The sequence below is a fragment of the Saccostrea cucullata genome, unplaced genomic scaffold (genome assembly GCF_032062105.1).
Source record: "Saccostrea cucullata isolate Sc308-1 unplaced genomic scaffold, CSIRO_AGI_Scuc_v1 ctg965, whole genome shotgun sequence".
NCBI classification, from domain to species: Eukaryota; Metazoa; Mollusca; class Bivalvia; order Ostreida; family Ostreidae; genus Saccostrea; species Saccostrea cuccullata.
Genome location: NW_026928551.1, coordinates 103,015 through 117,500, shown reverse-complemented (window position 1 = coordinate 117,500; position 14,486 = coordinate 103,015). Strand labels below are relative to the sequence as shown.

The 14,486-nt window shown below is 36.4% G+C and overlaps 1 protein-coding gene across 1 annotated transcript in view; it reads right to left on the bottom strand.

Annotated features, from left to right (window-relative positions):
• Positions 1-2,387: 2,387 nt before the first annotated feature.
• The window catches only part of LOC134277931 (pre-mRNA-splicing factor ATP-dependent RNA helicase DHX16-like), a 41,176-nt gene continuing 29,077 nt past the window's right edge, over positions 2,388-14,486 (bottom strand). The window contains exons 11-18 of the mRNA XM_062760230.1: positions 13,768-13,909; positions 12,687-12,887; positions 7,956-8,075; positions 6,836-6,976; positions 6,340-6,689; positions 4,877-5,201; positions 4,499-4,675; positions 2,388-4,385 (exon numbers count right to left, since the gene is read on the bottom strand). Coding sequence (XP_062616214.1) covers positions 4,248-4,385; positions 4,499-4,675; positions 4,877-5,201; positions 6,340-6,689; positions 6,836-6,976; positions 7,956-8,075; positions 12,687-12,887; positions 13,768-13,909 — 1,594 coding nt within the window. The 3' untranslated portion in view covers positions 2,388-4,247. The remainder of the gene's footprint in view (positions 4,386-4,498; positions 4,676-4,876; positions 5,202-6,339; positions 6,690-6,835; positions 6,977-7,955; positions 8,076-12,686; positions 12,888-13,767; positions 13,910-14,486) is intronic.

Sequence of the window (14,486 nt, the reverse complement as noted above, 5' to 3'; positions counted from 1 at the left end):
TTTTTTAACCTTGTCATAACTTCTGAACGGTTAGGGCTAGGGCTTCCATACTTTACAAATATATTTTCTGTGGCAAGACCTTTCATTGATACCAATGACCTTGACCTTGAAGATAATTGTACTCATGAAAAAAAACTTTAACCTTGGCCTACTTTCATATTTCACAATTGTATTTCCAGTGAGAATACCCTGCTGTTGGTACCAATATATTGAATTTGCATTTAAGAAAAGTTTACTCTTTGCTATGTTGCCTCAGTGTTTCACAAACACATCTTGTTTTTATTTAAACAAGAGGCCCATGGGCCTTATAGGTCACCTGAGCATTATACAACAACTTTCCAGTGATTTAATTTGATTCATGTTTTAAGCCAGATGCTATGGTTTTCACAATTTTGAAAGAGGCACCATTGATCATCATAACAATACACTTAGCAGTTGCTTAGTTTGTTTACTTAGTACCCATAGGCAGGGTGGGGGAACAAAAAATGCATTTCAAGTAATCAGTAATATTCAGCAATAATCAGTAATACCCCTATCACACATGAACCCCTGACCCTTAGGCCTAGATCCACACATCGCACAATTTTTGAAAAGGCACCCTTTCTTTTCAAAAATATTTGATTAATACCAAGGAGGAGATCTCAAACAATTCATCCAGTTTCAGTACACCCCCCCCCCCCCCTTTGGTACCCCTGACCCTGGGGCCTTGAAATTCACAATTCTGGAAGATTAGGGTCCTTGCTCATCATAACTACATAGGTAGTTCATCTGCTTAATACCCAAGAGCAGAGAAGAAAATTTTCAAAGATTTAATGTATTTTCACTATATAATCAATAGAGCCCCGCCCTATCACTAGAACCCCTGACCCTAGGGCCATAAAATCAAAATTTTGGAAGAGGTATTCTTGCTCATCATAACTATGTACTTAGTTTATTTAATTCCTAGGAGGAGAAAAGAAATTTTTTCAAAGAATTCATGTATTTTCATTATAGAATCAATAGAGCCCCGCCCTAACACCCGAACCCTGACCCTGGGGCCATAAAATTCACAATTTTGGTAGAGGCACTCTTGCACATCATAACTATGCACTTAGTTAGTTTATTTAATACCCAGAAGCAGAGAAGAAGATTTTCAAAGAATTCATGTATTTTCACTATATAATCAATAGAGCCCCACCCTAACACCAGAACCCCTGACCCTGGGGCCATAAAATTCATAATTTTGGTAGAGGCACTCTTGCTCATCATAACCATGCACTTAGCTAGTTTATTTAATACCAAGGAGCAGAGAAGAAGATTTTCAAAGAATTCATGTAATTTCACTATATAATCTATAGAGCCCCACCCTAGCACCAGAACCCCTGACCCTGGGGCCATTAAATTCACAATTTTGGTAGAGATACTCTTGCTCATCATAACTATGCACTTAGTTAGTTTATTTAATACCCAGGAGCAGAGAAAAAGATTTTCATAAACTTCATGTATTTTCAGTATATAATCAATAGAGCCCCGCCCTAACACCAGAACACCCTAGGGCCATAAAATTCACAATTTTGGTAGAGGCACTCTTGTTCATCATAACTATGCACTTAGTTAGTTTATTTAATACCCAGGAGCAGAGAAGAAGATTTTCAAAGAATTCATGAATTTTCACTATATAATCTATAGAGCCCCGCCCTAACACCCGAACCCTGACCCTGGGGCCATAAAATTCACAATTTTGGTAGAGGCACTCTTGCTCATCATAACTATGCACTTAGTTAGTTTATTTAATACCCAGGAGCAGAGAAGAAGATTTTCAAAGAAATAATGCATGTTCACTATTTACTTATTTAGCCCCAATCTAGCAATAGAACCCCTGACCCCAGGGCCATGAATTTCACAATTTTGGTAGAGGACTCAATGCTGATTACAATCATGCAAACAGTTTGACTGCTTGATGTCCAGGAGTAAAGAAGATTTTTAAAGATTGCATTAATTTTAGTGGTTTTTGCCCCACCCCCCAGGCCCCAGGGGGGCAGGGACCATGAAATTCACAATTTTTGTTCCCCTTCACCCATAGATGCTTTGTGCCAAATTTGGTTGAAATTGGGTCAGTGGTTGCAGAGAAGAAGCTGAAAATGTTCAAATGTTAACGGACGACGCACAACGCATGGCGACGGACGAAAACAGATAGCAATAGGTCACCTGAGTTTACTCAGGTGACCTAAAAATCAGGTATAAAACTATCCTTAGTAACCTCTTTCATAAAACTTACAAGTAATTTAACACTGAAAATGATCTCTCTTTTTCTCTGTAAATACAGTCAAAAGTTCTGTGGAATTATCATTGTTCACGGAGAACCAATAATCATGGATTTCCTGGTTACCCTTGAATTAACATCTATATAAAATTACAAATGTTTATTTTGTAAATATATTGATGAATCAAAAACTCATATTTACAATTTTATTTCACATATAAATGTTAATACATGTATAAGGAATCAATGTCTAGTTTGTTAGCTATGCTAGGAAAATCAACGACAATTGGAAATGTGAAATAATTTATGCTTTGCCCAATATGCAAATGATCCCAAGTTGCCATAGTTGATGTCCTGGTATATACCCAACAAATTAGGTAGTGATTCCTTAAGTAAATGTTTCCTTACTCTCCCTCTCTTTCTCTCTCTCTCTCATAGTCATAAATAAGTTTAATAGACCTTTTCTCAGTTGTTTGCAAAAACAAGAGGCCCATGGGCCACATTGCTCACCTGAGTAACTATGGCCATGCTGTTCTTTACCAGAATTCCCCCAGTGTAATGCCCATTGTGACCCTGCCCTACCCCAGGGTCATGATTTGGCTAACTTAGAACATACACTACCCCAGGATGCTTCCACATATGTTTCACCTTTTCATGCCCAGTGGCATCTTCGCTAGCCAAGGGTTTCCGATCCGAAATCTACTCTACAACCCTTGGCAGATTTAGACCTATCAAACGGGAACTTTGATTGCGCCGCCTATCGCCGTAAATGAGTTAAGTCCCTTGAAGCTCTTTAATATCTGTCCAATGAAAATAGCTGTAACATACGTAGATCAATATGACGTTTAAACAATATGGCGACCTCCATGCAATTTGATGTGGAATATATCCAAACAACTTCACACAGCTGTGGGCAGTAGACACACCTCAAAAGTGGTAGAAAATATTGTTCGTCGTGGATTTTTAGTCAAGAGTTTGACCCCACTTTCTACTTGTTGCGGTATCAATTATTATCAATGAGCCGTGACATTTGATTGGCTTAAATTGATGCACCTAAAATGCGGAACACGGACTTATGTGGTCCTTTCAATAATTCTTGAAAACATATATAATTAAAAGAAAAAAATTCAAATTAATTAATCCCTTGTTTTTTAAGCATATATCACGTCCTAACTTTCATCCCTTGTAAATATTACTCTTATTTTGCATAAAACACGAACATACTTTAATTCAGCCGAAAATCGTCGATTAGTAAAAACCTTGCGTAGACTCGGACTTCGCAGCCAATCAAATTCGTTTGCGCGAGTTCTAAAATTTTCAGCTAAATCTGCCAAGGGTTGTAGAATAGATTTCGGATCGGAAACCCTTGGCTAGCGAAGATGGCCCAGTGGTTCTTGAGAAGAAGATTTTTAAATATTTTTTCCTATACATTTCAATGTAAAAACTGAATTCCCTATTGTGGCTCTGCCCTACCACAAGGGGTCATGATTTGAACAATTTAGAATCTTCACTACCCCAGGATGCTTTCACATATGGTTCAGATTTTCTGGCCCAGTGGTTCTTGAGAAGATTTTTTAATGACCCCACTCTATTTTTGTCTTTTCTTGATTATCTCACCTTGGAAAAAGGCTTGGTCCTTCATTTTAACAATTTAAACTCCTCTTCATGCAAGGAAGTTTTGTACCAATGCAAGTATTGTTAAAATTGGCCAAGTGGTTCTTAAGAAGAAGTTGAAAATGTGAAAAGTTTACAGATGGACAGACAACTTGACAGACAGACGGAAGGACAGCAGGTGATCAGAAAAGCTCACTCGAGTTTTCAGCTCAGGTGAGCTAAAAAAGAAATTCTGTTTTTTCTGCAAATATTCTCTCTTCATTTTAAACAGAAATATAAGTGCTCACTCTCTCTCTCTCTCTCTCTCTAAATAATAGTATGTACAGTATTTACAATATGTAAATTTTCAGAATTTTGGCATCAGTCATCAGTGCTACAGGTATTTTAGTTTTCAGTAGGTTCTGGTCATCTCCTCCCTAGATTTTCCTGCCCCTTTCGGCATTTTCCTCTTTGATGTGTCCTCCAATTCTTTCTGCTTGTAATAGTGAGGTGCAACCTCCAGTAACCAAGAATTCTCAATTTCAATCACCTTAAGAGAAAAATATTGATCTTCAACAGTACATCTTGAGCAATATGTTTTGTGCATTATAGATACACATGAATCTGAATTCCTGAGCATTTTATTTGTACTCTGGTTCTTACCTGTCTCATGAATTCTTTGGTTGTAAACACTAGTTCATGATAGATGAGCCACTTTGGACGATCTTCATACATACTACTGTTGGGGTGAACCATTACTGTCTGGTGATGTTTGACAGTCTTATAATTACCTCCCTTGTCTAATCGAGCAGTGTGGTAAAAATATCCTGCTGTTATGGCCTATCATATAAAATGTTTATTAATGGATATAAAATACACATCAACCAAATGCTGTGAAGTACATTTACTTCCTTAGGCTAAGCATGAATCAAATTTTTGCTCTCTTGTCATTATTATAACACATCTGATTTAGTAGATCTTTGATAAAATGCCAATCTCCACTTATTTTTGAGTGTAAATAGAAGTGAATGCACTACTTACCTTTCTAATGGCCACTGAATCCCCCGGATTGGAAGTGACCTCTATTTCTACTCTTTCCATGAGTCCTTCCAGTTGGTCCCTGATGTCTCTGGCCCTTTTCATAGAGCGATGCTGAATAAAGTTTTCATAACACCACTGAGTAGAGAAAGCGGTCTCTTCCCACTGATCATACACATTTAACAAAGTCAAGTGATCACCCCCTGGGCGAAAGAAGTTAACCCTAGCTGTGTCTGCATGTACCACTTTGTCTTTGGGTCGATAAAACACAGCATTGTTCACAGATAACATGGCACAAATAGTCAAGATTTCTTTTGAACACTTGTATCTGGAATATAAATACATAATAATTAATCATTACTAATACCAGTAGTTTTTAGTTATTTTTCCCTGACTGAATATACTCTAAAGAACAAAATTTAATGATTGTGGGATACAAGTATATTTCTACATAAGGAAAACCATATGTGCATCCTTAAAAAAGGGCATTTTTTCTTCAAATGATGCACTCCTTCAAAGTATCATTAAACTGTCCTTGAGCAGAATTCTAAAGATTTTTACCCTACCTGATATGTATCGTGTAAAATTCAGATTGCTCATTGTACCCCCACCCTAAATTTGACCAAATTTTGCTAATCATATTACTAATCATGGCTTCGCTGTTCTTGGGTGGAAGAATTCAAAAAAATGTTTTCCCTATGTATTTTGTTGTAGAACTCTCATTGTGGCCCCACCCTAAATTAGACAAAGGACAAGATGCGCTAAGACCCCTTTTAGGCCCCTTGTTTGGAGTGTCTTTTAGAATGATGCAACAGTTTACCAATAAAGACATGTAGTCACCCCTGCCACAAAAAGTGTATTTGTTCAAAGTTTTTGGATAAACAGAGGTCAAAGGAAGGTCAGAAAATATGTTAATTTCTAAATTTTCTTATTTTTATGCAAATTGTCATGGCTTTTACAGGCTTAAAATGATGTCAGAAAGGGCACTATTTTTGAAATTAACAAAAATAAGACAAAAATGGGCTTTTTCTTGACATTTTTATACCCTCCGCTTGAAAAGCGGGAGGGTATATAGCAATCGTTATCTGTCTCTGTGTCCATCAGTCCATCCTTCTATTACCCATTGGGGTTCCCATCTCTTATCCACAACTCCTCTCATACCACTGAATGAAATTTGATGAAACTTTCACAGATCCTTTATTACATATTGCCATTGTTCACCTCCTATTTTACTTTTTGATCCGACACATATTTTAGGTTTCCCATAGCAAAACATAGACACTGCCATTATATTTATATGGGAGGTGGGGGTATCATTTATTTCTTATGGGAAACATAAAACGCAGCTTGAACATTTTTCTGTCAGTAAATAGTCTTGCATAGCTGCTTAAAAATAATCAGTTTTATACAAAATATGCTAAAATGGCGGGAAAACTTGAACTTATTGGGATTATTAATATACTTACTGCTCTGAGGCTAAAATACATTTAGACAACATGGGATCAACAGGATATTCTGCCATCTTTCTTCCTAGTTTAGTCAATTCCCCTCGATGGTTCAGGGCACCAAGTGCATACAACTGCTCCAGTGCTAACACCAAAGTCTCGTGTGGAGGGGGATCCATGAAATCAAAGTGAATTAAGTCATTGATCCCCAAACTCTTCAGTAGTAACACAACATTTCCCAGGTTAGTCCTCTGAATTTCTGGCACAGTATTGTCCTCTAATTCATGTTTGTATGCCCAGGCTGTGTATAACCTGAAGCACTTCCCTGCTGAAACTCGACCAGCTCTTCCTGCTCTTTGATTAGATGAGGCCTGGAATCATCAATAGACTTCAGTAAAACAAACTTTTAACAAAAATATAAATATCGTATCAGTTTATCTTTTGAAATAACCTGTTTCATTATGATAAATTTGAAGGAGAAAAATAATTGAAAGGTTGTTTGATAAAATATTGTAACCTTGGATATTGGGGTAACTATCAGTGATTCCATTCCTGTTCTGGCATTATAGCTATTCTGTTTGCAAAACCCTGGATCAATCACATACTTTATTCCATCTATTGTGAGAGAAGTCTCAGCAATGTTTGTGGCCAAAACTACCTGTAAGTAATGATTATTTCAAGATTTTCATTCACATGCAGAATGTCAGTTTTTCTAACAAAAGGCCCAAGGAAGGTGTGAGTAAAATACAACCCTGAGTAGAGATTTTCAAAGAATTAATGAATTTTTTACTAAGTAATCAATAGATCACTGCCTTAACACCTAAATCCACAATTTTCTCCTAAAAGTCCAGGTCTTGGAGAACTGGCTTTATGAAATTGCAATGTTCTTGAATTTTAAGGTAAACAGGTGGAATAGCATGAGTACTTTCAGTGAAGAAAAATAATATCAGTGCACTCTCTGATCATGATTTTTTCAAGAGGTCTCAAACTTATTATAATCACATCAATGGTTTGAGTGTTTAATGTTTAGAAGGAAAGAAAATCTTTAAAGATTGCATTATTTTCTATGGATTTATTCCCACCCTTCACAGAGTGGGGGCTATGAAATTTACAAATTTTCTTCCCCTTCACCCATAGATGCTATATGGCATCATTATATTTATATATTAACAATTGCAAATGTTTCTCTTCATATAACACTACTGAAAGCAATGTGTATCTATAACTGTATAAATACAGGTTCCTTGAATGTCGTAAACGTTCAACATAATTTCTCTGTGACATCAATAAGGTACAACGCACAATCAATGGATTACAAACATGCCGCTGGGTTTAAAAAATAAAACATTTTGTGCATTAAAAGTCATAATCAGGCAAATATAAAATATGAGTAAGTCACAAATGTAAATATAAGTAATAAGGTATAATTTTAAAACATCTATGGGGCTATAAATACGGGTTGGTAACCCTTCGGGCTTCATGGAATTTGATCTCATGACCAACCAGTATTTATTTCCCGAAAGATGTTTAAAAATGATACCTTATTTCTTAAATATTATCAAACAAGAAACAGCATAAAAGGTGCTTAAACATAATTACCATTAAATAAGTACTTTTACAGTAATCTTGATACACACCTTTCTTCCACCTGGAGGAGTAGGTTCGAATATCTTGGCTTGCATGTCAGACGGAAGGTTGGCATAAATAGGAAGAATGATTAATTCCTTTATTTTACTTCCCAGCTTCTTGGTTCTTTCCTGTGTAAATAGTGTGAAATGAGCACAGAAATTTAATAATATACACAGCTTAAATGAATAACAATACTTTGTGGAGTTTGAAAGTTTGAATAAAATATTTCTTTTACAAAATGAAAGTCCTCCTCTTTAGCAATGATAGTAGATGTACATTAAGACACCAGTAACATTGAGCTCCTTTAGCAATGATAGTAGATGTACATTAAGACACCAGTACATTGAGCTCCTTTAGCAATGATAGTAGATGTACATTAAGACATCAGTGCTTGAGCGCCTTTAGCAATGATAGTAGATGTACATTAAGACACCAGTACATTGAGCTCCTTTAGCAATGATAGTAGATGTACATTAAGACACCAGTGCTTGAGCGCCTTTAGCAATGATAGTAGATGTACATTAAGACACCAGTACATTGAGCTCCTTTAGCAATGATAGTAGATGTACATTAAGACACCAGTACATTGAGCTCCTTTAGCAATGATAGTAGATGTTCATTAAGACACCAGTACATTGAGCTCCTTTAGCAATGATAGTAGATGTACATTAAGACACCAGTGCTTGAGCGCCTTTAGCAATGATAGTAGATGTACATTAAGACACCAGTACATTGAGCTCCTTTAGCAATGATAGTAGATGTTCATTAAGACACCAGTACATTGAGCTCCTTTAGCAATGATAGTAGATGTACATTAAGACACCAGTGCTTGAGCGCCTTTAGCAATGATATTAGAATGATAGTAGATGTTCATTAAGACACCAGTACATTGAGCTCCTTTAGCAATGATAGTAGATGTTCATTAAGACACCAGTACATTGAGCTCCTTTAGCAATGATAGTAGATGTACATTAAGACACCAGTACATTGAGCTCCTTTAGCAATGATAGTAGATGTACATTAAGACACCAGTACATTGAGCTCCTTTAGCAATGGTAGTAGATGTACATTAAGACACCAGTACATTGAGCTCCTTTAGCAATGATAGTAGATGTTCATTAAGACACCAGTACATTGAGCTCCTTTAGCAATGATAGTAGATGTTCATTAAGCTCCTTTAGCAATGATAGTAGATGTACATTAAGACACCAGTACATTGAGCTCCTTTAGCAATGATAGTAGATGTACATTAAGACACCAGTACATTGAGCTCCTTTAGCAATGATAGTAGATGTACATTAAGACACCAGTACATTGAGCGCCTTTAGCAATGATAGTAGATGTACATTAAGACACCAGTACATTGAGCTCCTTTAGCAATGATAGTAGATGTACATTAAGACACCAGTACATTGAGCTCCTTTAGCAATGATAGTAGATGTACATTAAGACACCAGTACATTGAGCTCCTTTAGCAATGATAGTAGATGTACATTAAGACACCAGTACATTGAGCTCCTTTAGCAATGATAGTAGATGTACATTAAGACACCAGTACATTGAGCTCCTTTAGCAATGATAGTAGATGTACATTAAGACACCAGTACTTGAGCTCCTTTAGCAATGATAGTAGATGTACATTAAGACACCAGTACATTGAGCTCCTTTAGCAATGATAGTAGATGTTCATTAAGACACCAGTACATTGAGCTCCTTTAGCAATGATAGTAGATGTACATTAAGACACCAGTACATTGAGCTCCTTTAGCAATGATAGTAGATGTACATTAAGACACCAGTACATTGAGCTCCTTTAGCAATGATAGTAGATGTACATTAAGACACCAGTACATTGAGCGCCTTTAGCAATGATAGTAGATGTACATTAAGACACCAGTACATTGAGCTCCTTTAGCAATGATAGTAGATGTACATTAAGACACCAGTAACATTGAGCTCATTTAGCAATGATAGTAGATGTACATTAAGACACCAGTACATTGAGCTCCTTTAGCAATGATAGTAGATGTACATTAAGACACCAGTGTTGATTTTAGCAATGAGTAGATGTACACACCAGTACATTGAGCTCCTTTAGCAATGATAGTAGATGTACATTAAGACACCAGTACATTGAGCTCCTTTAGCAATGATAGTAGATGTTCATTAAGACACCAGTACATTGAGCTCCTTTAGCAATGATAGTAGATGTACATTAAGACACCAGTACATTGAGCTCCTTTAGCAATGATAGTAGATGTACATTAAGACACCAGTACATTGAGCTCCTTTAGCAATGATAGTAGATGTACATTAAGACACCAGTACATTGAGCTCCTTTAGCAATGGTAGTAGATGTACATTAAGACACCAGTACATTGAGCTCCTTTAGCAATGATAGTAGATGTACATTAAGACACCAGTACATTGAGCTCCTTTAGCAATGATAGTAGATGTACATTAAGACACCAGTACATTGAGCTCCTTTAGCAATGATAGTAGATGTACATTAAGACACCAGTACATTGAGCTCCTTTAGCAATGGTAGTAGATGTACATTAAGACACCAGTACATTGAGCTCCTTTAGCAATGATAGTAGATGTACATTAAGACACCAGTACATTGAGCTCCTTTAGCAATGGTAGTAGATGTACATTAAGACACCAGTACATTGAGCTCCTTTAGCAATGGTAGTAGATGTACATTAAGACACCAGTACATTGAGTCCTTTAGCAATGATAGTAGATGTACATACACCAGTACATTGAGCTCCTTTAGCAATGGTAGTAGATGTACATTAAGACACCAGTAACATTGAGCTCCTTTAGCAATGATAGTAGATGTACATTAAGACACCAGTACATTGAGCTCCTTTAGCAATGGTAGTAGATGTACATTAAGACACCAGTACATTGAGCTCCTTTAGCAATGATAGTAGATGTACATTAAGACACCAGTACATTGAGCTCCTTTAGCAATGATAGTAGATGTACATTAAGACACCAGTACATTGAGCTCCTTTAGCAATGATAGTAGATGTTCATTAAGACACCAGTAACATTGAGCTCCTTTAGCAATGATAGTAGATGTACATTAAGACACCAGTACATTGAGCTCCTTTAGCAATGATAGTAGATGTACATTAAGACACCAGTACATTGAGCTCCTTTAGCAATGATAGTAGATGTACATTAAGACACCAGTACATTGAGCTCCTTTAGCAATGGTAGTAGATGTACATTAAGACACCAGTACATTGAGCTCCTTTAGCAATGATAGTAGATGTACATTAAGACACCAGTACATTGAGCTCCTTTAGCAATGATAGTAGATGTACATTAAGACACCAGTACATTGAGCTCCTTTAGCAATGATAGTAGATGTACATTAAGACACCAGTACATTGAGCTCCTTTAGCAATGATAGTAGATGTACATTAAGACACCAGTACATTGAGCTCCTTTAGCAATGATAGTAGATGTACATTAAGACACCAGTACATTGAGCTCCTTTAGCAATGATAGTAGATGTACATTAAGACACCAGTACATTGAGCTCCTTTAGCAATGATAGTAGATGTACATTAAGACACCAGTACATTGAGCTCCTTTAGCAATGATAGTAGATGTACATTAAGACACCAGTACATTGAGCTCCTTTAGCAATGATAGTAGATGTTCATACATTGAAGCAATGATAATAGATGTACATTAAGACACCAGTACATTGAGCTCCTTTAGCAATGATAGTAGATGTACATTAAGACACCAGTACATTGAGCTCCTTTAGCAATGATAGTAGATGTACATTAAGACACCAGTACATTGAGCTCCTTTAGCAATGATAGTAGATGTTCATTAAGACACCAGTACATTGAGCTCCTTTAGCAATGATAGTAGATGTTCATTAAGACACCAGTACATTGAGCTCCTTTAGCAATGATAGTAGATGTTCATTAAGACACCAGTACATTGAGCTCCTTTAGCAATGATAGTAGATGTACATTAAGACACCAGTACATTGAGCTCCTTTAGCAATGATAGTAGATGTTCATTAAGACACCAGTACATTGAGCTCCTTTAGCAATGATAGTAGATGTACATTAAGACACCAGTACATTGAGCTCCTTTAGCAATGATAGTAGATGTTCATTAAGACACCAGTACATTGAGCTCCTTTAGCAATGATAGTAGATGTTCATTAAGACACCAGTACATTGAGCTCCTTTAGCAATGATAGTAGATGTTCATTAAGACACCAGTACATTGAGCTCCTTTAGCAATGATAGTAGATGTACATTAAGACACCAGTACATTGAGCTCCTTTAGCAATGATAGTAGATGTACATTAAGACACCAGTACATTGAGCTCCTTTAGCAATGATAGTAGATGTACATTAAGACACCAGTCCATTGAGCTCCTTTAGCAATGATAGTAGATGTACATTAAGACACCAGTACATTGAGCTCCTTTAGCAATGATAGTAGATGTTCATTAAGACACCAGTACATTGAGCTCCTTTAGCAATGATAGTAGATGTACATTAAGACACCAGTACATTGAGCGCCTTTAGCAATGATAGTAGATGTTCATTAAGACACCAGTACATTGAGCTCCTTTAGCAATGATAATAGATGTACATTAAGACACCAGTACATTGAGCTCCTTTAGCAATGATAATAGATGTACATTAAGACACCATTGAGGTCCTGTCAATACTGAGGTGTGATGTGCATACCTGCAGCATTTCATTAGCTGTCTCGATCTCCTCCTGGCCGGTTAGGAATACTAGGATGTCCCCTGTGGGTTGTGTGACATGGATTTGTAACACAGATACAACAGCAGCATCCAAGTAGTCCGCCTCTGGAGCCTTGGTGTAGTAGATATCTACTGGAAATCTTCTGCCGGGGATACGGAAAATCGGGGCATCATCAAAGAACTGAAAGAAATCACAGTTGTTAACACACAAGACACAAATGGTACACTGGGTATACAAGTAAACTACAGGTTTTTTTAACATATGGCCAATTAAAGCACCTTCAGAACAATTTATAACTTGGTATAGACTCTAACATCTTTATGCCTCACCAGGAATATGGCCAGGGCAAACATAAATATGTAGTGTTTGTAATGTCCATCTTTCGTCCTTCCATTCTTACTGTTTATCTCAACTTTGAAGAAACTATTCAAGTTATTTCTATGTACCCTTACGCATTGATACCTCATTTGATAAGAATATACCATGTCCAATTTTAATTTACCTTGACCTTCCCAATAACCTTTGACTTTACTATTTTTGTGTATGAAACTCTTTTTTTAAGAAACTATTCAAGATATTTTCATTAATCTTCACACAACAATAAAAATTTTTATGTCGCATTACTAATGAAACCTGGGCCGGGCATTCATATTCTAAGGACATATTTCTAGTTTAAGGAATATTTTATCACTCTTTCATTTCTTTCAAGGTCATCAGATTTGTTCAGATAAGTACATGATAGTTTACTATAGTATAAAAGTTTTTACTATATTGATCAAAGTATAATTACTATGAATTTCAGATTGTTATAGTTTATGTTCTTCAATTCATACAAACATAATTTTGATATTAAATGGAAATATTATTAGTACAGACACAAGTTATTTCCAATTTTGACATTTCGGACTTTGCATTTAAGACATTTTAAGGTATTGAAATCTTTTAAAAGTTCTAATGTAAAGTTTCAAAGAACCTGTAAGCAAATTATTTACTATAGTATAAAATTATACTTAACAATAGTAAATTTTTGATAGGGGGCATTAAATGGTAATTTGTGTACCTCTGAAAATTTTTCTGCATCCAGAGTGGCACTGGAAATGAGGAGCTTTAAATCTGGTCTAAATCTGGCAATGTCTTTGACCAAACCAAACAATACATCTGTGTGAAGGGTCCTTTCATGTGCCTCATCAATTATCATTACACTGTAAATATTAAATCAACAACTTAAATAATCTAAAACAAAACTAAACAAGAGGCCCAGGGGCCACATCGCTCACCTGAGCAATTGGCTAGGAAAAAGCACAGATCAGATCAGAACTGAAAGTAAACAGGGGGGGGGCACACTTGAATTTTACATCCCCCCAAGGGGTCATGATTTGAACAAACTTGAATCTACACTACGTGAGGATGATTCCCTATAAATATAACAAAGCCTGGCTTTGAAGTACTTGAAAAGAAGAATTTAAAAGGTTTCCCTATATGTTCCTATGTAAAACTTTGATCGGCCATTTTGGCCCCACCCTACCCCTGGGGGTCATGATTTGAACAAACTTGAATCTACACTACCTGAGGATGATCCCACATGAGTTTCATCTTTCCTGGCCAAGTGGTTCTTGAGAAGAAGATCTTTAAAGTTTTTTCCTATATATTCCTATGTAAAATTTTGATCGGCCATTTTGGCCCCACCCTACCCCTGGGGGTCATGATTTGAACAAACTTGAATCTACACTACCTGAGGATGATCCCACATGAGTTTCATCTTTCCTGGCCCAGTGGTAC